Below are 24683 nucleotides of genomic sequence, written 5' to 3'. Positions count from 1 at the left end.
GACACTTAGGAGACTTGGGGGAAAGAGTGGCAGGAGAGTGAGGGATAAAAGACTACACACTGGGGACAGTGTACACTGCTTGGGTGGTGGGTGCACCAAAATCTCAGAAATCACCACTAAAGAACTTATTCATGTAACCAAACACCACCTGTTTCCCAAAAACCTATTGAAGTTTTTAAAAAATCCACCATATTTAGGAATCACCAGTGTAATGACCAATCCACCTTCCTACCTGTGGCTCCCTCTGGAAGGCCCAGGAGGGCTGGATGGGAGGGGCAGTGAGGACCCACTAGTGTCAGCAGAGATGTGGCTGATACCTTTGCAAAGGTGGCCAGAGGGAAGCCTTACTCTCCAGAGACTCCAGTGCAGGGCCCTCATCAGCTCCCAATCCTAGGGTTTTTGCAGTCCCTGCAACCCCCCGCCTTCTGAGTCATCGTTCAAACCCACCAGCCCTTCTGACAGAGCTGGAAACAGGCACCAAGCCCTCCAGGAAGCTATTTTTAGGGTTCATCTGTTCTTTTTTATTTCTTCTCTGGATTCCATATTCTCTCACCCCCAGATTTAAAGGACCTAAAGATTCTGGAAATCATTCATTATCCCCTCAGCTCACAAGCTGTGGCTTCCCCCCAACCTTCCCTGTACCACTCCCTCTTTCTTTCTTCCTCTCTGCCCTCACCCCTCTGGTTCTCCAGCTCCACAGGCAGCAGAGAAAGCAGGCTCTTTGTCTGACATCATCTTCCACTCCCTGGCCTGCTAAGAGTTACTCACTCAGGCAATCCCTGCTCCACCAGAGGAGACTGTCCAATTGCCAAGCAACCCACTGCTGGCCAATCACAGAGCTTGGAGGTGATGTCATGGCGAGAGCGAGCAGTGGTGCTGATGTTGAGAGAAGCCCAGGGTACCACTAATTGAGGGAGTGAGGAAGAGAGCAGCTCGCTTCTAACTGGACTGCACGTAAGTAGAAATAAAATGCAACTAATTTGAGGCTTTTCAGGCAAAAGAAAAAACAAGACAGCAGCTACAGTGGGGAGAAGCGAGGGGCCTAGCACCTATTGTGTCACCTTTGGTTTTACTCAATCATTTAAACTTTGTCAGATCTTGGGGGAAAGGGGGTGAGGCAAAAAGAATGGCGCTCGGCCAAGGGGTGAGGGTAGGCTCCAGGTGCCACTTTTATTCCAGAGCTCAGGAGAGGCAGGATGGGTGGGAATTGTCAGATGCTATGGTGAGTTATTTCTGCATAAAAATGTTTTGTTGCTTAGAGAGAAAGGTTTTGTGCCAAGTCTGACTGCCCCTGCAGCTGGCTGTGACCTGAAGATCCGTTTCAAGTGGGAAGCTCTCCTGTGTTTTTACCTTTTCTTCCTCAGACACAGCTTTTCTTGTCTCCCATTCCCATTTTTATCACCCATCTTTTCCTTCAGCTCTATGCACGGGTTACTTATTTCTCTTGGTTCTCAGGATGCAATGAGATCATCACCTCCTCCTGGCCCCGCCCCACCCTGAGGTCAGCCTAATCCTACCTGGCCAGAGGTGGCTGGCTCCAAAGCTGAAAACTGCAGACACCCAGAACTGCCACGCCCTGGCCACTGACTGGGACCCTGGCCAGCGCCCCCCTCCTTATGCAGCCCACCACCCTCGCCAGGAGTTTAGGCATCATTAATTTCTCATCCTGGGACCCAGGGTCTTGATGTCCAGCGGCCAGCCTTCCCCACGTGGTGGTGCTGTCTTTGTTTTATTTCTCCCAGGAAGACACAATCAGGTGTGGTGGAGTCTTGTTGTCCTGAACATGGGCAGGTCTCCAGAATGCTCTGTGTGTGTGTGTGTGTGTGTGTGTGTGTGTGTGTGTGTGTATGGGGGTGGGAGGGAGAGGTTAGGAATGTTCATGCGCCCTTGTCTGAATACCCCAGGAAGGGATACCCCTGGTCTCAAGACCAAGAGAATACAAGGTGGGAATGGCCAGAGGTGGCCTGCTGAGGCTTGAGGGATGGGTGGGAGGTTGAGAGGGAATATGAGGGAATCTGTCTCAACCTGAGGCTGAGCCCCCCACCTCCCAGGGGGAGGAAACCTCTCCCACAGGCGGGTGCTAGGGGAATGAGATCATCCTTCAGATGAGGAAATAATCATAGTGCTGGAGCAGTGAGAAGGCAGAGGGGAAAAGGTCTGATCGGCAGCTCCACGGAAGGAAGCCACAGTTTCCCAGCAATGCTGCCCTAGTCTCCGGCTCACCCCAACCCTCCACTTTGCTGCTAGGAGCTGTACTTTCACCCCACTTGGAAACCACTGAGCACCTGTCAGCTGGTCCCAGCCCTCCTGGCATTCTCAGCTCCACCCAGGCCACTCCTGGAACAGCTCTGGAGTGAGCAGGATCTGAAAATGCTAGATGGATCTACCATAGAGCACGCTGCCCTGTAGGGAGTGAGTTCCCTAACACTGGAGGCATTCAAGCAGAAGTTGGATGGCCACCCACCAGGGAGGCTTTGGAGGAGGTTTTTGCATTATGTTAGGGATTGGTCTAGGTTAGTGTTTTAACTGCAGGCTGAGACCCATTAGTACACTATGAAATCAATCTATGGATTGTAAATGGTTTTTTGTTTTAATAAAATGAAATAAGATAAAGTAAAAAATAATTAGAGCACATCTCACGTAATAGGATAAATAATGCTTCCTATGCTGTCTTCAGTTACATATCAGTTATGTGATATTTGTCTGTACAAATGTACATATATGTCTGTATCCATAATCATACATATGTGTATATGTCCGTATCATGACATATACATACTGGATCATAATATACAATGTAGCACTTTTTGTGAGTTTCAGTCAAAAAAGTTTGAGAAACATTAGGCTAAGTGACCTCTAATTACCTCTCCTCACCCTGAGACTACAAGCCTATGAAAAACTCCCAATAGATAGTCAACCTTTTTTTTTTTTTTTAATTTTTAACTGTGGTAAATACACATAACATAAAATTTGCCATTCTAACTATTTTTAAGTGTAAATATCAGTAGTATTAAGGTTTACGTTGTTGTGCATCCAATCTTCAGAACTCTTTTCATCTTGCAAAACGGAAACTCCATACCCATTAAATACTAACTCCCCATTCTCCTATGCCCCAGCCCCTGGAAAATCCCATCCTACATTCTTTCTCTATAAATTTAACTCCTCTAGGTACCTCAGATAAGTGGAATCAGTACTTGTCTTTTTGTGATTGGCTTATTTCACTGAGCCTAATGTCCTCAAGGCTTATCCATGTTGTACACTGTGTGTCCCTATTCCCAGGCAAAAAATAAGTGCCTTTAAGTTGCAGTTAAATACAAATACTGTTTTTTATGGGAAGCTGTCCTTCTTTAGTGAGTTACTTCATTCTAAAAGACCTATCAAAGATGGAGAAGTTTGGTCTCATATTGTCCATACTGGCCAGGTTGTCGACTGGAGGTGGAGGGACAGTGGAAGTGTCCTGCATTTTTGGTTGGATGGCTGCTTAATAGCTAGATTTCACTTTAGTTCAATCAAAGAAACGCAAAGGCCAAGGGACTGTCTTCTTTCACTGGACTAGGCCATTTTAACCACATTTTTCCTGTAGGGGGATGTGGGCTGATTGATGACTTTTAAAATAGAGCAACAAAGATTGACAAATTGAGGTTCAGAGAATAGGGTACTTGAGCAGGGAAAAGGAACATGGGACAAAGAAATTAGGAAGGTAAGAGAGAGATAAAGAAAGGAGGAGAATAGTGTCTATATTAAACCAACTGTGTAGAAGGAATGGAAAAATTCAGATCTTTTGTGCTCGTGCTTTTAAATAATAAGATATTTAATTATCAAGATCATAATCAAAGAAAGGCTTAATTTTTCAAGAACCCCTAAGATTATCTCCCCTGCTCCCTCTGATATCTTTATATTATTTCATACTTACCTGGAGATTCTCATTTGGAAACAGAATTCCCAGAGATTTTGAAGACACGGATGGGGAGAAATGAAACTGCTTTTGTGGGAGGAGGGATAGAAATTTTGGGGAATTATACAACATGTAAAGTGTAACTTTTGTAATGCCACTTAGGAAACTAATCAATTTTTTTAAGCTTGAGAAATAAACATGCATCATGTATAATTTGGTTTGCTTATTAAATTAGCATTTGCTGTATTTAGAGATGTGACAGCCTGGGAAAGGTTGCTTTTTCTGTTTTTCTTTAGGGACGGATGGATACCAAAAATTCTTCCCTGCCATTTGAAAATTGGTTTTGTTTTTTTTTTTTCAGGGTTTTACATCTCTAGTCCCTCTAGGAAGACAAATGAATACATGCACACTTGCCCCCTTCCCACCTACATATGCATGCACACACGAACCCCCACATCTGAACACTCCCACCCCATCCCTACACACACATATGAGTGCTCCCACCCCATCCCTACACACACATGTGAGTGCTCCCACTCCATCCCCTACACACACATTTGAGTGCTCCCACTCCATCCCCTACACACACACAGGCATACCTATCCCTCCCCACTGAAGCCCAAAGCTTGCTGGCCTTTCCATCAAGTAAAACTGAGAGCTGCGTGTCCACTCCCCTAGGGTCCTGCTGTCAGAGGCTGGTGGTGGGAGGCAGGAGAACAGAACAGATCAGAAAAGGTGGGAGCCTGGGGCTGGTTGGCCTGATTCATGGTGGGCTTTAGGCAACTCGAGAGTTTGGATAACAAACTGCAGAGTATGAATCCAGAGAAAGGAGCTGAGCTCAGATCCAGGATGAAAGACCCAGTAGGGGAGGATGAGCAGAGTGTCAGTGGACCATGTGGGTCTGTGCCTAGACAGCCAGACTAGAGAGAGAAAAGTTCACACTGAGTATGCAGAAAGAGTTGGATAGAGGGTAGCACCTTTCAGGAAGGCTCTGTCTGCCCACAACACAAACACAATTCAGCTATTGATCCTGGACAGGGTTGTCTAGCATTTGCACCTGCATCAAACCAGATGCATAAGGACTTAAGAAACAAACCATGGGCTGGGCATGCTGGCTTACACCTGTAATCCCAACACTTTGTGAGGCTGAGGTGGGCGAATCACTTGAGGTCAGGAGTTCAAGACCAGCCTGGCCAATATGGTGAAATTTCATCTCTACTGCAAATGCAAAAATTAGCCGGGCATGCCGGTGGCACATGCCTGTAATTCCAGCTCCTCGGGAGGCTGAGGCAGGAGAATCGCTTGAACCAGGGAGACAGAGGTTGCAGTGAGCTGAGATTGCACCACTGACCTCCACCCTGGGTGACAGAGGGAGACTCCATCTCAAAAACAAAAACAAAAACAAAACATGATCCCTTTCTGAAAAACAAGAAAAACAAGAGTACTCCAACAAGTACTCTAGCTAATAAAAAAAATTATCAAATGAAAGAAATAAAATAAAACAAAAAACCCTACATGGTGTCAATGATGGTCATAAGCAAAGAAAACACGAGAATTTAGAGCCATTGCCTAGTTAAAATTGGTATATTTATAAAGCTCAATGCAAATGTCAAACATCTTGAGGCTAGGGGATGTGTCTGTAAGATCATCACTGTATCCCTAGTGCTTTATATAGTGCACACAGTAGATCCTCAATCAATATTTGTTGGATGAATAATGTAAGAAAGAACTTAATAATGATAATCCAGAACTGAAAATCCAGATCTTTCTGACAAAACCAGGTTTGTACAGAGAGGTTTGTTGCTAAACCTTTCATCTCACACAAATAAAATCATTAGATACTCTTTCATTCTTAATGTAGTGAAATATAGACATAAAAGATTTTAACATAAAGCTAAAATTAAAAGTAATACATAAAATTTACAAAGCATTGGAGAATGAAAGAATAAAGAAAACAAGAGCAATATTGCAAAAGATAAGGAATTTCTGTCAGTGTAGTTGAATGTGGGCCAGAAGCTTGGCTCTGTTCTCTCTGAAACCTCAGGCAAGGCACTTCTTGGGCTCCCTGTCTCCTCCTCTGAAAAGAGGGAGGAATGGAAACTCCAGAGAGCTCCATGGCTCCTACTAACTCTGGGACTGCAGAATGGGCAGAGAGCTGGACCTCTGGGAATTTCTACAAGTTTCATTGCTTGTCCTCTGCTGATATGAAGATGAGTTAATTTAGTACACTTGATAGGTCAGGTGTGTGCATTTTAACAGGGACTCTCTGAGGCAATGCCTGAGCTGAAGGATAGATAGAATGGTGAGAATTTTAAGCATGGAATGCACCCATAGAAGGCAGGCTGATATGGGGTATTCGCTTGCCCTTCAATCACATGCCATCAGCAATCATCCATTGCACTTACATCTAGGATGGCCTTGGATATGAGGACATAGCATGGAGCTTTCTCAGAAATTGCATGGGCTTTGATATAAGAAGATTTCAATTCAAATCCCATTTTTACCACTTTCTACTCGTATGACTTTGGGCAAATCAAGTCACTTACCTAAATTGATGATCTATTAAGTGTGTATAGGATTTGGTGTGGGGAATAAAATGATAAAATGTATATGCCCTGGCCAGACACGGTGGCTCATGCCTGTCATCCTAGCACTTTGGGAGACTGAGGCCAGAGGATCACTTGAGCACAGGAGCTTGAGGCCAGCATGGGTAACACAGTGAGACCCCATCTCCATCTTTAAAACATTTTTAGTGTAGATTCCCTTACTTCTGTAAAAGCCCTGGTTCCTTGCTTATGTAAAAATAGTAGACAGAGGGGAAAACAACCTAGAAGAAAATGCCAATAGCATAAAGTAGCAAGACAACAGGGATTTATTTTCTTTTTTTCTGTCACATAGAATTTCTAAAATATAATGTGAATATGTTTGTAGTTAAAGCATTACTTATAAGATGCACATATGCCTATAGATGTAATCATAAAGCATTATTCAATTGCATTGTTGTTATTGGGAGTAAGATTAAAAGGGCTTGCCCTATATATTGATGCCTTCATGTGCTTTTAACCCAGGACCTCACACGGCGCTTGGATCACATGCCTCGCACACTCTCCAGCAGCCCAGAATGGAAGTCTGTGCCCCTAAACTTATCTTCTGTCACACTAATTCTTCTGCATATACATATATACACACACATATATGTGTGTATATACATCTATACACATCTGAACACTCCCACTCCATCCCCGACACACACACGTGAGTGCTCCCACCCCATCCCTAACACACGTGAGTGCTCCCACTCCATCCCCTACACACACATATGAGTGCTCCCACTCCATCCCCTACACACACATAGGCATACCTATCCCTCCCCACTGAAGCCCAAAGCTTGCTGGCCTTTCCATCAATTAAAACTGAGAGCTGCGTGTCCACTCCCCTAGGGTCCTGCTGTCAGAGGCTGGTGGTGGGAGGCAGGAGAACAGAACAGATCAGAAAAGGTGGGAGCCTGGGACTGGTTGGCCTGATTCATGATGGGCTTTAGGCAACTTGAGAGTTTGGATAACAAACTGCAGAATATGAATCCAGAGAAAGGAGCTGAGCGCAGATCTAGGGTGATCTGGGACTGCAGAATGAGCAGAGAGCTTGACCTCTGGGACACCCATCATCTCTTCCTCTTGATGCTCTTGGAAGCAAGAGCCTAAGAGGTGATTAAACAATGCCAATTTCCCCAGACCCAGTGAATCACACACTGTTCTGTTTTGCCCAGTTTCCCTCCGTATGTCTCACTGGTTCCTTCTTCGTCTGTGCTCTAATTCCCACTCCTTCTCCCTTTATGGCATGGTCCACATTATCGCGGCAGACCATGCTGAGGCCTGCAGAGCATCTGCAGAGCTTCCAAAGGCTCCAATGGCTCTAGATACCCACCCAGGGACCTGTTTTACTTTCCCACCAACAAAAACTCCTGTGGTTATTTTAGGATCTGGCAGAGGGCTTGGCACAGAATTAAATACTCAATAAATACTGTAGAAAGAATGAAAACCACATTCATGAAAAAATAATTTATCTCCTTTTGATTTTAAACCCAAAGAAGACACATGGCTGCCAATCAGAGCCTTTTAATCAGCATGAAATAACCAGGGGCACTGTTCTGAGCTGACATGATTCTATCCCAAAGCAAATAAAGTGGCATTTAGATAGCTTATGCAGCTAACTTCAGGTAAATATATAACCTCAACTGGATTTTGAAGAAGATTGGCAATAGGGCACAGACTTAAAGAACCACCTTCCTGTACTGCTTGTGGCTAGAGGACCTTAGTCAGAATTCATTGCCCCCACAACCATGAAGTATTCATCCTGATTCTTGGCCAGAGTTTCTAGATTTGTCTTCTGAAACCCTTTCCAGGTACAACTCTATTCAAGCCACTGGGACATGCATTATCTGCTTATCCCTCAAAAATAGACCACATTCTGCAAGCATTCTTGGGGTATTTCTTCCAGTGACCAATAAAATGCTTGTTCACTCTGTCCTATGGGCAGTCAGAGGCACTAAGAGGTCAGGCATACACCCAGCAGGTGGCCACGGGTCATCTGAGAGCTTGGTGCTTATCTGTCTGCCCCTGGACATCAGCTGAATTACCTGGACATCAGCTGAAAGCCTTGGAGTGTGGGTTGCAAGCAAGTGCCCTGCTGGGGCCTCCCTTCTGCATATCCACTTTCTTATTCAGAGCTGCTCTGGTGACCATGTGGGCTATCCCCTCTCATCCAGGATGGTATGTAGGGGCAGAGAAGGAACAAGTATAAAGGAGAAGGGCATTGACACTGGAATCCATCCCATCTCTGCCAGGAGTTCTCTGCGTGACCTCAGAATCTTTGGTCACCAGGAAGGAGGCTATTGGCATTTTGGAAGGGACAGTTGTTTATTGTGTGGAACTGATGTGTACAATGCAAGACATTTAGACTCCACAGCCCCTGCCCACTAAATGCCTGTAGCATCCTCAGTCTCATGACCGTTGAAAGGTCCCATGTAGTTTCTGGGAGTGAGACTGCACTGAATTGAGAACCACGGGCTTGTGATTGCCTTTTCTGTCCATCTCTGACATTCAAATGTTCTGGGTGAAATCGAGGACTCTGATCTCGTCATTTTAAGCACCTTTTTCTCCCCACTATCCCACTGTGAGATCCCTCCTCAGTCAACAGCCTACAACTTCACTCTTAGCCATGTCTGCCTCCAATCAAAACTTACTCATTCCGTGTTTCCTTATGGCTGGCTCTCTGCTTGGTGGGATTATCACCCACTAATTTATTTCTTAACAATTATGCTAATGGTTCAAGCCATCAACAAAAAGCTCTGGTTCCTTGCTTTTCTGTACAGACTCTTAGATGCTGGTGCTGGGGGAAATGTATGGATCAGTTTGTAAATGGAAAAATAGTGCTGGGTGAGATGTGAAAACTTCAGAGTAGAACTCAATCCAGCAGGTCCGACCCACACTTTGTACCCATACTGCTATTTGGCTGCCAGCCTTTCCCTCCTAAATTTTTCCCCAAACGAATGCTGCCAGATGAATATTTTTACACTAGAAGCAGAACCTAAAGAGACAGAGACAAGCTTTCCAGTGAAACACATGAGGACCTAAATCCCAGCTCTGCCCCTACCTACCTGTGTGATGGTGTAATTTACTTAACTGCTGAGATTCAATGTCCTCATTCTCAAAGAACCTAATAGAAAAATGAGATAACAGTTGTGCTTTTCCTGCCCAAGAATGGTAGTTGTTATTATTGCTATTATTATCAGCATCACTGTTCCCTTCTCCCCTCATTCAAAAGATATCGGTGGTTTCCTACTGGGTGGGAGATAAAGCACAAAGTCCTTCACTGGTCTGGAGGGCTTTGTGATCTTTCAGTTCCTATTCTAGCATTCTGTCCCACTGCACCCTGCATGCAGCCCAGTGGGCCTCCTGCATTCCTGAGTAAACCCGGTCCACATCCCCGGCACACAGTCAGGTTCAGAGTCATTGCAAAGTGATAGGCACTGCAGAACCTCAATTGCATAGTAACCTCATCACAGCCTGGGATGAGGCCACACTCGAATCTTTGCCATCTGAAGATCTAGCAGAGGGCTTGGCACAGAATTTACTAAACAAATGAATACGTAAATAAATTGAGTCCTCTCTCTACCTGCTCTGCTGGATCAATCCCTGCCAGCACAGGGGCTCAGCCGCACAGGGAGACCTTGGCTCTTGACCAACCAGTCTGTGTCCATCAGACGTGCTTGAGAGTGAGCCCCAGGCAGGAGCTGGAGGGCCTGCCATCCTGAGCTCTAGCTCTCGTTCTGGATATTGACTGAATGACTGCCACATTGACCTTCCAGAGGGGGCTCCTTTGATCTTTGTTGCCGCTGGGTGCAGTGAATTTCCTCTCGAAGGGCTAGGATTGGCTTTCACCTAACAGAAAACACATAAGGAGCCTCTGAGGGGTGGGGATGGAGGTTTGCCTCTGCACTGGGTTTTGCCTTACATTGCTTTGCTGGCTGACATCTTGGCTAGAATCTCCCATTGAGGACTTGCATTCTTGGCCTCATGCCTCCTATGGCCTCTATTGTCTCTTCATTTTCATCATGCCCACCTGAATCCCTGGCACTCTGTGTGCTCTGACCTTGGGCATAACAACCTTACTGTCCTTCTTTGACAGTTACAGGAGAGGTTTGGTGGCCCTTGCTCCATTGTAGGCTGTATTTTGCTGTGGCATAGTAACACGACCATGGCCATTTAACAAACCCCACAAGACAACCTAACATCACACAACCAGGCCAGGTGTTGGGGAGGCACATGTGACCGGCCCCACTGGGCACAGATGCTGCAGGTTATTAAGAATAAAGTTGGGTCTCCTGCCATGGCTGGTGCCCCCCAGTGGCAAAGACTCCTTGCATCTCTGTGCTCTCTGCTTCCCACCTTTTTATCTTCTGTGTCCTTTCTCAGAATGTCCCCCGGGCATATCTTTTGGGTCTTGAGTGCAAAAGAAATGATGTGACTGTTGGCATGAGGATTTATAAGGGCCCCATGGACCCACAGGCACAAGTATATAGATCACTCTTTTTTTTTTTTTTTTGAGATGAAGTCTCGCTCTCTCTCCCGGGCTGGAGTTCAGTGGCGCAATCTTGGCTCACTGCAACCTTCGACTGCTAGGCTCAAGCAAGTGATTCTGCTGCCTCAGCTTCCCTAGTAGCTGAGACTACAGGCACGTGCCACCATGCGTGGCTAATTTTTGTATTTTTAATAGAGATGGGGTTTCACCATGTTGGTGAGGCTGGTCTCAAACTCCTGACCTCAAAGAGATTCACCCACCTCAGCCTCCCAAAGTGCTGGGACTACAGGCATGAGCCACCGCGCCCAGCCACACAGATCATCTTGAGGAACAAGTCAGCCCATGAATGAATGCTAGTACCTGAGGTGAAAAAAACCATGGGGTTGAGCCCTGGCTTAGGTACTTCCTGAGGGCATTAGTTTCCCGGGGCTACTGTATCACATTACCACTAACTGGGAGGCTGGAAGTTCAAAGCTGAGATGTCAATGGACTGAACTCTGTTGAAGACTCCAGGGGAGGATCTGTCCTTGCCTCTTGCAGGTTTTGGCGACCCCAAACATTCCTTGGCTTGTGGCTGCCTTGCTCCCATCTCTGCCTCTGTCTGCACATGGCCTTCTCTTTTCTCTCTGTCTCGCTTATAAGGACACTTGCCACTGGGTTTAAGGCTTTCTCAGGCAAGCAGGAATGATCTCTTCTTGAGATCCTTCATTAAGCCCTTTTTCCAAATAAGCTCATATTCACAGGTTGTGGGGGTTAGGATGAGGATGTGTGTATGTAGGGGACATTATTTAACCGACTGTACTGAATGGCCTTGAAAAGGCCCGTAGCTTCTCTGAGCCTCAATTTCATTCTCTATAAAATGGGGATAGTAATTCCTACCTTATGAGGCTATTATGAAAATTGAAGTGAGTTTATCACATAGCAGCTGCTCGGTAAACACACATTTTTAACATGCAGTCCGTACCCTGTGACACTGAGAGGTCTCCATTGCAAATCCCTTGACCATGACCATGCATACCTCTGCCCACCTCTACAACATCTCTTGTTTCCTGCCCTGGTTGTCTTTCTCTGGCTTTCCGACCTTCTCTGTGTTCCTAAAACTCCTAGCCCATGTCCTTCCATGTAGAAAGCACTTACTACATATTTTAAAGTTAACTCATATCCCCAGGCCAGGCTGGCTTTCTGTGAGTCCTTAGGACCACAAGAGAAAGCGTTAGTGAGTATCTAGTTCTTCCACTGGTTACAGTGGAAGAGCTTACAAGTTGAGAGACCTGGAGACTAGACTCAGCTCTGTACCCTTAGAGCTGTGTGACCTCAGGCAAGCGTCTTAACTTCTCTGAACCCCAGATTCTTCATCTGAAAGCAAAGCTGTGATGCCTGTCTTGTCAGCTTAAGCCAGCTTCATGCAAAGTTTCACTAGGATAATGTGGTGGGTATAGAGTGCTCCCTGAGCACAGGGTCCTATCATCATTTCTAGCTTGGGCTGGGGGCACATTCCATGACTCCAACTGCCTGCTCCTACTCAGTCTGCCTTCTTTCTCAGGCATCCCTCTCTACCTCCCCTCCACCTATCTGCGCTTCCACTTCTGATCCTTTCCCCAGGTAGAAGTCCAAGGCCACTGCCTCTCTGGCAAGGGCTTACTCACTGTGACTTGTCAGTCAGCCTGGCCATGAGCAGAGACTGTGGGATGGGGTGTCATGACCAGGGAAGTCGCATGCAGGCACCAGGCTTGCCTCTCTGTTCAGGGACTCACTGGTACCGTCAGGACCAGTTTAGTTCTGCAGAAAGAAGACCCATTGTGCTGCAATGACAGGGGCCTCTGGCTCCAAAGCACAACAACGAGAACAAGGAGAACAAAGCACTTTAAGTCCAGCTGGACCTCGGTTCAAATGGGCACTCTAACTTGCTAGCTGCATCATCCTGAACAGGCACATAAACCCTCCGAGCCTCAGTTTCCCCATCTGCACATGGAAACAACAGTCCTTACTTGCGGGGCCAGAGGTAATGGCTCTGAAGTGGGCGTGTGGCACCTGGTAGCAGCTCTGATGCAAAATACAGGGCAAAGAGACTAACATTTATTCAGCGCTTCCTGTCTGCTGGATGCTATGCATGGGCTTTTCTCATTTAATTTGTACAGCTCTGTGCACAGTTAAGATGGAGAAAAAGACTAGCGAGAGCTGGTAAGAGAGGTGACGCTTGTGTTTGACCGCACACTGGTCTAGCCCTAAAGCCAGAGTTGAGTTCACTGCCCCATTGCCGCCTCCTGCCAGTCCCCAGCCAGCACAGAAAGGCAAGGGGCTTTAAGTGGGTCTCAGAGTCTCTTTGGCTGGCGAGGATGCAGGCAGTGAGCTTGCTGGCTCTCGCCACCCTCCCCTGGCACAGTGACCACAGAGGGTGACCGAGGATCAAATGGTCCTGAGGATGGCCACTCACTGCTGGCCGTTCCTCACTCTCTTGGTAGTAGCCTTCGTGGGGTTCCAATCACCTCCACTCTTCTGATCCTCCCAGATCTGCTCCTTCCCTGCCTCTCCTCTTTCGTCTCCTGCCCCGCCCCCTCCTCTTCCCACTTTCTGGTCTAGTGTCAACCAGCTCGACCTGATCCCATGGACACTGAGCGGTGTTCTCACCCTGACCCTTGGCCATGATGTTCCCTTGTAGAATGCCCTCCTACTAGCTCCTGTCTGATTCTAACTCATCCTCAAGGCACCGCTCAGGTGCTACCGACACCAGGGACCCCTCCCAGGCTTCCGGGGGTGTGGAGCCCTATCTCTGTGCCCCACAGCAATTCCTCATGCTGATTTCTGGCAGTGTGCTGGCCCCATAGTGACGACTGGACTCCTTAATGTTTTTCTTTCCTGTGTCCCGGATTGTCTTAAATAGGGTCAAACACAGCTTAGGTCAGTCATCTCAGGAAAGGGAAGGTGAGAGGTATCTGAAGAGGCCTGCTAACATCCTATGTCCAATTCCTTCTCATCCCATATCAGAATTGGCCCAAAGAGTTCTGGGGCATATGCAGGGAGAAGTTCAGGACACAGTTATTTTATGAATGCCTCCCAGCTGATTCTGCCAGAGGATTTGCCTCTCACTCTAACCCTTGAATTGCGCCAGGTTCTTGAGCTACGGAAGGAGACAGATGAGCACCCTGTGATCCATACGTTTTCGGGAAACTCATGCTTGCATGTGCTGGGGGGCTTGAGATTGGAAAGCCAATTATGAAGTATCATTAGTGCATGGAATCTGAGCTTGTTTAGTGTCATGTGGGAGGGAGGTGGGGTGGGGGACCCCCAGGAAGAGTTGGTGGGGAGAGGGCCTGGAGGAAGAGCAAATGAGGTACCCCTGAGATTCCCTCCCCAGTGTATGAAGACCTTTCTTATGAGAATAACCTGTCTAATCCATCGATGGTAAAATCCTGTCCTCCCCTTTTCTCAGGTTGGCAACAGCGTCCTAAGCTGGTGACAGACCCACTCTGTGACTTTCAGCTAGATTCAGCCACCAGATCCCAGAAACATGACCCTTGCTGGTAGGTACAAAAACCATGTGTGATGGGGCATAGGTTATTCCCTCTGCCTTCACCCAACATGTACTCACAGAAGCAGGGAAGTACACAGCTGGCAGGAAGCACACGGGGTGGGGGGGGGGCGGTGCAGGTAGTGATGGGAGGCATGGGAACATGCAGGCAGTGGCAGAAGGCACGCCACTGCTTGTCACCATAAGCGACAAGTTGAGCAAGTGGTGGGGGATGTGTCACAGCTAAGATTTTCTTCCTTTTGCTCATCTGTATATGTGGTGTTTTTTTTTAGACTTTATGATGCCTATATATTATTTTTGCAGTTACATGTATTTTCAAATTTGTAAAAGGAAGCCAGGTGTAGTGGCATATGCCTATAGTCCCTGATATCAGGAGTCTGAGGCACGAGGATCACTTGAGCCCAGGAGTTTGAGTCCAGCCTGGGCAACATATTGAGACTCTCATCTCAACAAAAAATTGTACAAGGAAATGAGGATGGGGGGAACACCTGCGCTGTGCTAGGTAGGGGTCAGCTAAGGGCTGTAGTCGGAGCAGCCAGACACACGGGCCCCAGGGCAGTAGGGGGAGGGACTTTTAGGAGCCAGGGCAGCTCTGGCCCCTAACATCCCAAACACAGATAGACTAGAAGGTGGGGGGATATGTTCCAACTTTTGGGGACACCAGCGACCCCCAGGCTCTGGTGCACTGTGTTGGAAAGGTCAGAGAAGGCTCACAGCCTGACCTTATGAGGGGCAGACTAGAGGGATGGTGGTGAGGACGGCCCCCTCCTATCTAGCTCCTTAACCCCGCAGGCCAGCGCTGCCAAGTGTTTGGAGTAGAATGGAGTGTGGGTCTCTTGTGTCCTGGAGAAAAAGAATCCGAATGTCCTGGAGCAGATGTTGGGGGATAGAGAGCTGAGGCACTGCTGCTTGGGACCTTTCCATGAGTGCATTTTGCTTTCTGGTCTGGAAGGGGAGGAGACATCCTGTGGAGAAGGATCTGATGCTCTGGAAGGCTCAGGTTTCGCTAGGAGACAGGACGGGGTTCGAATCCCACACAGGAATCCTGAACAGCACGGCTCAGGGCAAAAGGCCTGGATCCCCAGCCTCGGCATGGGTCTGCGTGGTTTGAGTGCCTTTGTGGAACCCTGGGCTGCTCAGAGCCCCAGACCCGCGGGGACGCTGGCTTCTGAGGCTAGGAGAGGCGTCATCCTCACCTGACTTGATGTTTCCGCAGCCTACAAAGAGAAGATGAAGGAGCTTCCGCTGGTTTCCTTGTTCTGCTCCTGCTTCCTGGCCGATCCCCTGAATAAGTCTTCCTACAAATATGAAGGTCAGTGAAGGCTCAGCCAGGAAAGTGAGGGGCGGGGGGGCCCTGTGTCCTGTCCTTATGGATCCTGCGCCCCGACCCCAGTTCAGTGAAACTCTCATCCCCAGACACGGTTTCCTTCCCAGTGCAGATGAAATCACAGCGGGTGAGCCTGAGGGTCTGAGCTGCAGTGGTGCAGCCTGGGCACTAGGGGGAGGCCACGAAGGTCTGCATCAGGCGCCCCCAGAGTGCACTGGATCTTGTCACCTCTGTGCATTCGTCCAGCATATCGGGACTGGGGGGTATGCAAAGCTGAGCCAGACAGAGATTCTGCCTGTGGGGAACATCTAGACCAGAAGAGAAGATGAGACGATGTGAGTCAGTTTCCAGGTCAATAGGTCTCCTCTGGGAAGGGTAGAGAATGCTCTGGGAGAGTCCAGAGGTGGGAAGAGGAAGTTCTGTGACAGCCATGCTGTGTGGGGCCTGTAGTCCAGACAGCCCCAAGACACCAGCAAGGAGCACTGGGTGGCCACGTCCTCACCAGGGGTGCTCGGGGACCAGGTCACCTCCTAATGACCTGGTTAGAAGCAGGGATGGGTTTGGTTTGGTCTGGCACCGAGGAACAGGCATGCTCGGATGACCTGAGGTTGTTTTTTCTGTCTAGGCTGGTGTGGGAGACAGTGTAGGAGGAAGGATGAAAGCCAGCGGAAAGACAGTGCTGACTGGAGAGAAAGAAGAGCGCAGGGTAGGAGGGAGGCAGCGGAGGGGTTCCGCAGGCCGAGCGTCAGATGGGCAGTGGCCGGGGGTGGGCGGGGCTGAAATGCACCCCTGCCTGTCACCACAGATGATAAATTGAGCAGCTCAGCAGTCAGAGGAGGCTGGTGGGGGAAGCAAAGGCAAAAGCAGCCAGCGTCGTAGGAAATCACATTGCCTGGGGCCCCCTACTCTTGGGGGCTGAAGCCTCACTGTGGCTGCAAACTCCTTCAGCCCCGTCAGAGGCCATCGCCCTTAGGTACTAGGGTGCAGGACTGAGCCAGACCCCAGTCTCCAGCTTGCTTGGGGCCCCAGCTCTCCCACTTCCGTGCGCATGCGCTGCGTGCTGGCTGGGTGCCTGTGCATTCTTCAGGACATGAGCAACCCCTTCTCTACCCTCTGTAGCAGACACGGTGGACCTGAATTGGTGCGTCATTTCCGACATGGAAGTCATCGAGCTGAACAAATGCACGTCGGGCCAGTCCTTCGAAGTCATCCTGAAGCCACCCTCCTTTGATGGGGTGCCCGAGTTCAACGCCTCCCTGCCCAGGCGGCGAGACCCATCCCTGGAAGAGATCCAGAAGAAACTAGAAGCGGCTGAGGAGCGAAGGAAGGTACATGCTGCCCTTTCCTTGTTTCCTCCCTCTCAGCATAAAGGGGAGGGAGGTGGAGAAGACAGGTGGTGGAACTGAGCTGGGGTAAGCTCATCACCAATCTGCAGTATTTAGGGAGCATCTCCCGAGTGCGCGGTGGAGAATGAGGCACCATTGAGGGAAACAAAGAACTAAACGCCCTTGACCTCTCGGCGCTCACAGTTTGGTTAGGGGGATAGGACATTGCACCACCTTCCTCCAAGAGGTGGCGCTATATGCATGGTGGCAAAAATAAGACTTTGACAAATAGTAAGGATTTAGGGAAAGGCTAGGGAATTAAGGAAAGAGCTTCTTCATTGGAGGAGGGAGAGTAGATCATGGTGTAGTGCATCTCCAGGCCCAGGATGCCTTCTGTGTCTTCTATGGATTCTCATGGCTTGATTCTGATGCCATATTCTACGTGTAACTTTTCTTCATCTTTCAATCAGAAAATAATCCCCTATCGTGAATTCCTTCAGTGCATCCTGTCTACACCCTAAGGCATATGTCTACACTAGTCTGGGTTTTAGTGATTTATATATGTTTTATCTCTATGAGACTTTTTTTTACCCCAAGCTGTTAGACCAGTGCCTGGCACATAGTATAAGATCATTTAGGGTTTGCGAATGAATGAATGAAAGAAAGAATGAATGAATGAATGAATGATGGCAATGAGCAAAAGGGCCGTGAAGGTATTTAGGAAAAGGCTGGGGGAAAAAAAAATCAAAGAATATGGAAGGCTCTGAAAGTGGCGGGGAGAATTTAGGAAATGTCCTTGCTTCCTGCTAATGGGCTGGGGACCAGGCCCAGGGAGGCCAGTGTTCCGGGTGTGCAGCTTTTCAGCCATGATGGTGAAAACAAACCCCGGCGCACTCACTGTGAAGGGCCCCCTTCTGCCTTTATGCTTCCCCAGTACCAGGAAGCGGAGCTCCTGAAACACCTAGCAGAGAAACGGGAACATGAGAGAGAGGTGATCCAAAAAGCCATTGAGGAAAACAACAACTTCATCAAGATGGCTAAGGAAAAACTGGCCCAGAAGATGGAATCCAATAAGGAGAACCGGGAGGCCCACCTGGCTGCCATGTTGGAACGGCTGCAAGAGAAGGTGAGGGGTCCCTGGCTAGAGAGGAGGTTCCTGGGACACGCTGTTTTCCTTCTGCAGCAAGTACACAGGGACCTACTGATCATCTCAGGCAGGAAGCAGCCTCGGGCAAAAATTGGGATCTTTCTCTTAGGCAGGATCCTTAGAGAGTTCCGAAGGATGATCCGGGAAGTCAGAGGCAAGAAACAGGAACCAGACTTAAGGTTTCCTTGGGGGATATTCTGCACAGTTACACAATTAAAATCCTTCATTGCCTTAGGGAGAGTATATGTCTGATTCTCTAGAAGAAGCCTATCTAATACAAAGGAGTAGAGATAGACAAGCAGGTGTGCATTCCTAGCTTCATCCCTGAATGGACTAATTCAATGGAAGGAAAGATGCTTTCTTGAGCTCTCGGCTCTAAGTCATGGGTATGATGAGCTGAGATTCCCACTGAGCAGGAAACATGATTCTCTCTAAACCTCTTGACACAGACCCAGTGAGTCAAAGGTCCTTCCAATGTTGCCTTTTGTCAATAAATGGAACGGTGTCACCTAAATATGAGAAACGTGAGGCCGGGGTTGGTTCTGTGTGTCAGCAGAATATCAGCCCGTTCTGCTGAGAACACGTTGGCCTCATTTCCTGAGTCTCAAGGCCGCCCCAGTTTCTCCTGCAGCTCCTGGGAGAGCTCCAGCTCTGTGTTTTATTTCCAGGAACCGCCTGCTGCGCGGTGACTCCCGGGACCTGATCGGTGGCCTCGTCCCATGGTGAGCAGCGTGGTCCCCGCTCCTTCCTGCCCATCCACTTAGAGTCTCAGGCCCTTGGCAACAGGTCCTAGAAGGATCTGGTTTCTTCACGAGGGGTCTGAATGTTGCATAGGCCCTGGAACTGGCCAGCACGAGGCAGCCCCTGTGCTCTGATGCACCAGTCTGCGAAACTTGGCAAGGCCTCCACCAAGTGCCACATGGGAGGGAGGTGATCTGGGTCGGCCCTCAGGCTTCCCCAGTTATGGAGGGATGACCTGGAGCAAACTCTTAACAAAAACCTGGGGTTGAGCTAAGATGGGCATGGCCCTGAGACCAGACCCAAAACAAATCGCTGAGGCTCCACCTGACCCAGGATATAGCACGTGAGAGACTCTGCAAAACACTTTCATTTCCTCTCGCCAGTATCCTCACAACAAGTCCCTGAGGCAAGCTGGACAGGTGTTATCCTTATTTTGCAGATGAGAAAAACATGTCAACAAAGGTCAAATGACTTGCCCAAGGTCATGAAACTAATAAGCAGTGAAGCTAGGACTAGCACTCAGCTCTTTGGCTCCAAGTCCAAGTGGTTCAGGGAGACCAGCCCATGATTGTCCTGCCAGCCTTTTGTCATCAAGAGATACTTTGGAGGCCAAGGAAAGGGAGTGCAGAACCTAGGGCTCTGCCCAGTGAGCTCACCCAAGAATGGAGGTAGATTCAGAGGCAGAGAGATCAGCAGATTCAGAGGCAGAGAGGTTGGAAAGGTCCATATTGTAGAGTGATAGCTGTGGAGGTAGGGTAGACTCAAGGAGGTGTGATGTCAGAGCAGACATTTGAGGGAGCAGCATCCCTCTGGGACCTCGGCCCCCTTTCTCCCCTTTACCCACTGGTGGAGGCAGGAGGTTGGGTGAGAGTTGGGTGTATGTTTTCTGCCCTGTCCACCTGTGCACCAGGCCACAGACACCTTCAACAAAGCCTGCTATGCCAGTGTTTGTGTGGGTCACTTACCCCATGTACCAGACTCGCTTGGTATGAAATTTAAAAATACAGATACTTGGATCCTTCCCCAGAATACTAACCCTGGCTGTCTAGGGATGGTGCTTTCTGGGTCATGCTGATACGTACCAAAGTTTGGGAACCCCTGCCCTGTGCACACCACTCCTCACTCCTAGGCCACGGAAGGTTCTAGGGTGTCTGCAGGGACAGATTTGTAGTTTATAGTTTATCCTGAAAACCTGGGCTGTCTCAGTGGGTCTACTTCAGGCTGATTCTGTCATCTGGATGTGATAGTGCCAGGCTCTGGGAGGAACAACATTTGTTGAGCGCTTGCCATCTGTAAGGCGCCATAGTAGAAACTGGGAAATACCAAGAAGAGAAAGATGTGGTCCCTGCCCACAGGAAAGTCACCGTCTAATAGAGAACCCAGCAATCTGCACAGTGAGCAGGTGAACACTAAACATCACAGAACTTGAGGGGTGAAAGAGCCTCCTGTCTGTGCCCTTCTCTTTAAAGATCAGAGAACTGAGGCCTGGTTGGAGAAGTGAGCCAGCCAAGATCCTCCTGCAGACGGGCCTTGGAAGGCAGATACCATCCTTTGGCTGCTCTACCCTGTGAAATAAAAGAAGGTTCTCTTAAGATAGGTGTAAGAAAGTCCACTGTTTGGAGTTGGGCAACATTTTCAAAATTCTTCTGTCGATTTGTACTTTAAGAGTCCACACCTGGGCATAGTGGCTTACACCTGTAATCCCAGCACTTTGGGAGACAGAGGTGGGAGGATCATTTGAGGCCAGGAGTGAGAGAACAGCCTGGGCAACGTAGCCAGATCCCATCTCTATTTTTGTTTAAATAATAACAAAGTAAAATCAAAGAGTCCTCATCTTTCACCAGGAGGGATAAGACAATTCTCGCAAAGGAGATGGATGAGAACTAGAAGCAGCAGGCAAGTGCATGTGACTTGTAGGAGATGCTTGCAGTGAGGCCTGTCTGTTCTGCCTGCTCCTCTGGCACAAACTACCCCCAGCAGCTCCTTATATTAAGTCAAGCTATACAATCTAATCCAAACCACAGAATGGCCAGGTGAGGGAGGGAGAGGCTGGGGGGTGCCCAGGGTCACTGTAAGGTGGGCCCCTGCCGCAGTTTGACACCCACAGGCCCCTGAGCTCCCTGGGGCAGCACCAGTAGGCTCACCCCCTGCCTCCTGCCAGCCTCACCTGCCACCTTCTGCCCCTCTCAGGATGCATTTGCAGACACAGCTCTTCACTGCCTGTGGTGGCCACTCTTTGCCTTTGGTTCTCTTGCCCCTTGGCCTCCCTTTTTGTCCCCGGGGCAGCCTTGTGTGACCTGCCCTTTTCCCTCCCTTCCTTTCCAGGACAAGCATGCCGAGGAGGTGAGGAAAAACAAGGAGCTGAAGGAAGAGGCCTCCAGGTAAAGCCTAGAGGCCAAAGAACTTTCCAGGTCAGCCGGACAGCTCCAGCAGCTCCACGTTCCAGGCAGCCTCGCCCGCCGGCTGCACTCCCAGCACTGGGGTTTGGGGGGAGGGGGGTGGCCAAGGGGCGTTTCCTCTGCTTTTGGTGTTTGTACATGTTAAGAATTGACCAGTGAAGCCATCCTATTTGTTTCTGGGGAACAATGATGGGGTGGGAGAGGGGAGAGGAGAGAGTTTGGGAAAGGGAGATGGAGAAGAGCTCAAGGACGTTGCAACCCTGCCCAGCACAGATCTGATTTTCACATCTCTACCTGGACATTGAGCCTCCAGGTACCATGGTGAGGGGAGATGAAAACCAGGGCAGTAGAACTTCAGGGTGAAGGACAGAGTCTTGGGTGGGGCAGCGGCTGCAGGGCGCACCAGAGAGCCCAGCCAGAGGGTGTGTGAGGACCAGAGGTGTCGCTTCCGCCCTGCAGCAGGTGGGATGAGGTCTGTGTGTGTGTGTGTGAACCATCATTTTTTGATCATCATGACCAATGAAACATTGACTCCAAGTGTCCAGTGCTTTATTTCCCAAATGTGTCCTTTGGGTAATTGTTAAAAAGTTCTCGAAATCTGGTTTTCATCCATCTGATGGCAGATGCCCCTTTGCTTCCTTAATTTTGCCATTCGAGCGTCTGGAGCCGGGGGGAGGTGGGTTGAATCATGCCAGGCTTTGGCATAATTGAAAGGTTTTCTCTTTTGTTTTTTAAAATCCCCCCTGTGGGCTAATCTTGATTGGATAGCATGCACTAAATTGACTAGAAAAGAAACTCAATCTTCCTTTCAATGAACTCACATCCTAATATGGTCCCCAAGATGCATTGTAAGAAGGAAGTTGTCTTAGTCACAACCATTCAGACTGCTATACAAAATACCTTAGACTAGGTCATTGATAGCAGAAATTGATTGCTCACAGTTTTGGAGGCTGGAAAGTCCAATATCAAGGCACCAGTAGATTCAGTGTCTGGTGAGGGCTTGCCATCTGCTTTAAAGATGATACTTTTTGCTGCGTCCTCACATGGTATAAGGAAAGGGCAAAAGGGCTTCCTCAAGCCTCTTGAAGGCACTAATCCCATTCATGAGGGTGGAGTCCTCATGATTTCACCTCTTAAGGCCCTATCTCTTAAGTCTGTAGTGTCGGGATTAGGGTTCAACCTGTGAATTGGGGGAGCCAGCAACATTCAGACCACAGCAGAAGTTCCTCCATGCTTGTTTGGGGGTTTGAGATTCTAGGTAGATTAGAAAATGCGAGCAAGGAAATAAACTGTTTGCTAGTAGAAGGCAAAGGAGGCATCCAGACCCAGCAGTCTTGGTCTCCAGGACACTGAACCATGGCTGGAAAAGAAGCTCCTCTCCTCCCTTCGCCGGCAAACATGAGTGCAGGGGCTGCCTGTGTTAACCGGATCGCAGGGCCTCTTCCTACTCTGCTCTGCACACTATGTAGTTTGGTACAGCTTTGCAAATAAACCCTTTGGTATAGCCTTTTTTTTTTTTTCCTTCTCACCAGTGGTACTATTATTTAGCTTTATTTTAAAATAAGATAACAGGAGGATCAAAGATGATGATGATGATGATGGCAGCAGCTAACTTAAGCAGCACTTACTAGATGCCCTGCACTTTTCTGGACTTTTACATCTATATTATCTCACTTATCTTCACACCACCTGTAGGAGGTAGGTACTCTTATCATCCCATTTTGCAGACAAAAAAAATTGAGGTCTAGAAAGGGTAAGTAACTTGGCAAGGTCACACAGGCAGTAAACGGGAGAACAGGGACTTGAATTGGGTGGTTTTTTCCCAGAGTCCATATTCTTAGCCATTGGAGTGTGCTGCTTCTTGACACCTCCAAACTAGGATTTGAGTCCCAGAATAGGATTTCTCAAGCTGTGAGTGGTGACTCACTGGATCTTGATATCAACTTAGTGGATCCCACCCAACCTTTCTTTTTTTTTTTTTTAAGTGGATTAGAATAGAAAAACACAATATCAAAATGGATGACAGGTGATAATGGAGGCATTATTTCATGGAAATTGTGTTTCAATTTTACATTCTGTGTATGTATGTGTCGGTCACAGCATAAAGTTCATTTCTTATCCGGGGATGGCCGTCAAAACCCTTTGAAGGTTACTGCCTTAGAATCAACGTGGAGACAGAGCCAGGATCCAGGCTGCAGCCCAGGAGGCTTTAGGAAGCTGCTGTGGTTGAGAAAGCAAGAGAGGCTGTGGCCTTTCCATCAAGAATCAACTTTTTCTGAGCAAACAGAGACAAGCACATGGATGGCCTCAAGAGTCTATTTTCACAAATTTACCCATAGCATCTCCATTTCCCCACTGGAATACTCCGGGCCAAGAGGAAGCCTTGTTCCCAGCACTCTGTCTCATCCATCTCCTGCCCTTGGCCATCCATTCTCTGATAAACCATATTGACTGACACTCCCATTCTTTGCCCTTGCAGTTCCCTTGCTTGGCTTGCTCTTCGCTGCCTGGTTGAATTAATTACTACTCCTTCTTTTAAACTCAGCCCAGATATTAAGTTTCCCGACTCTGCCAGTGTTTCTGTATTTCTTATATACTTAGGTTATGGTGTAATTATTTATGTACCTATCCCTCCCATCTCTTAGATATGATGTCCCTTGAAAACAGAAATCAGGTTTATTAATCTTCATGTTCAGGCAGTGACTACTCCAGAATGACCATATAGGATGGGATTAAGAGCAGCATTTCTGCGGAAAGAGAGGTTGGGGTCTTATCTGAAAGCTTCATTTGTGAGGACTTTACTGCGGCACCGAATGTAAGACTCAGAATGGAGATGGCTGATGAAGATTATACAGGAGACTAAAACCCACATCCGAGGCAGCCCCAGAACTGGAATCATCCCCAGCTCCTGACACTAAAAACTGAAAACTCTAATTATGTGCTCAGCATGGGGCTAGCTTCCAAGCATTAAAAAGCAATTCTTGCACTGAAAGAGTTTACAAATCAGTTGAGACACACATGAAACTACCAAAGCCATGGCTCTTAAAATTTCAATTTACATCAGAATCCCTCTGAGAGCTTGTTAAAGTGTAGATTTCTTTGCTTCGGGTGTTTGGGAAAGGAAATAATCACCCAGAGTTATAGTATCTTTTGAGGGTGTTGCCCTGGACCCTACAAGTAATTCCCCAGGCCCTGGACCCTACATTTTAGCAAATCATTCCCCAGGTGTTTTTTTTTTTT

At 48.2% G+C, this 24683-nt stretch overlaps 1 protein-coding gene across 6 annotated transcripts; it reads left to right on the top strand.

The window, feature by feature from the left end:
- Window positions 1-900: 900 nt before the first annotated feature.
- Window positions 901-21974, top strand: STMN4 (stathmin 4). Of its 6 annotated transcripts, XM_015145014.3 has the most exons (8): window positions 901-954; window positions 14406-14496; window positions 15721-15816; window positions 16457-16537; window positions 16951-17159; window positions 18091-18282; window positions 18972-19025; window positions 21370-21974. In XM_015145014.3, exons 2-7 carry the CDS (start codon window positions 14484-14486, stop codon window positions 18990-18992), a joined length of 612 nt encoding a protein of 203 aa, XP_015000500.1. In that variant the 5' UTR covers window positions 901-954; window positions 14406-14483; the 3' UTR covers window positions 18993-19025; window positions 21370-21974. The 6 variants fall into 6 exon arrangements, with proteins under 6 accessions (XP_015000500.1, XP_077799459.1, XP_015000502.1 ...); XM_077943333.1 differs by lacking the exon at window positions 16457-16537 and having other exon boundaries at window positions 16954-17159; XM_015145016.3 differs by lacking the exon at window positions 16457-16537.
- The last annotated feature ends 2709 nt before the right edge of the window (window positions 21975-24683 follow it).

This window comes from Macaca mulatta, chromosome 8 (genome assembly GCF_049350105.2).
Source record: "Macaca mulatta isolate MMU2019108-1 chromosome 8, T2T-MMU8v2.0, whole genome shotgun sequence".
Classification (NCBI taxonomy): Eukaryota; Metazoa; Chordata; class Mammalia; order Primates; family Cercopithecidae; genus Macaca; species Macaca mulatta.
Note: the sequence above shows the minus strand (reverse complement) of the source record. Positions and strands in the feature narration are given on the sequence as shown.

What these genes read in the sequence shown, in the direction of transcription:
- STMN4 (XM_001108715.3), top strand. An exon ending in GTCTTCCTACAAATATGAAG is followed by an intron (nt 15,817 to 16,456) that starts GTCAGTGAAGGC and finishes TTTTCTGTCTAG; the next exon opens with GCTGGTGTGGGAGACAGTGT. An exon ending in GAGAGAAAGAAGAGCGCAGG is followed by an intron (nt 16,538 to 16,950) that starts GTAGGAGGGAGG and finishes TACCCTCTGTAG; the next exon opens with CAGACACGGTGGACCTGAAT.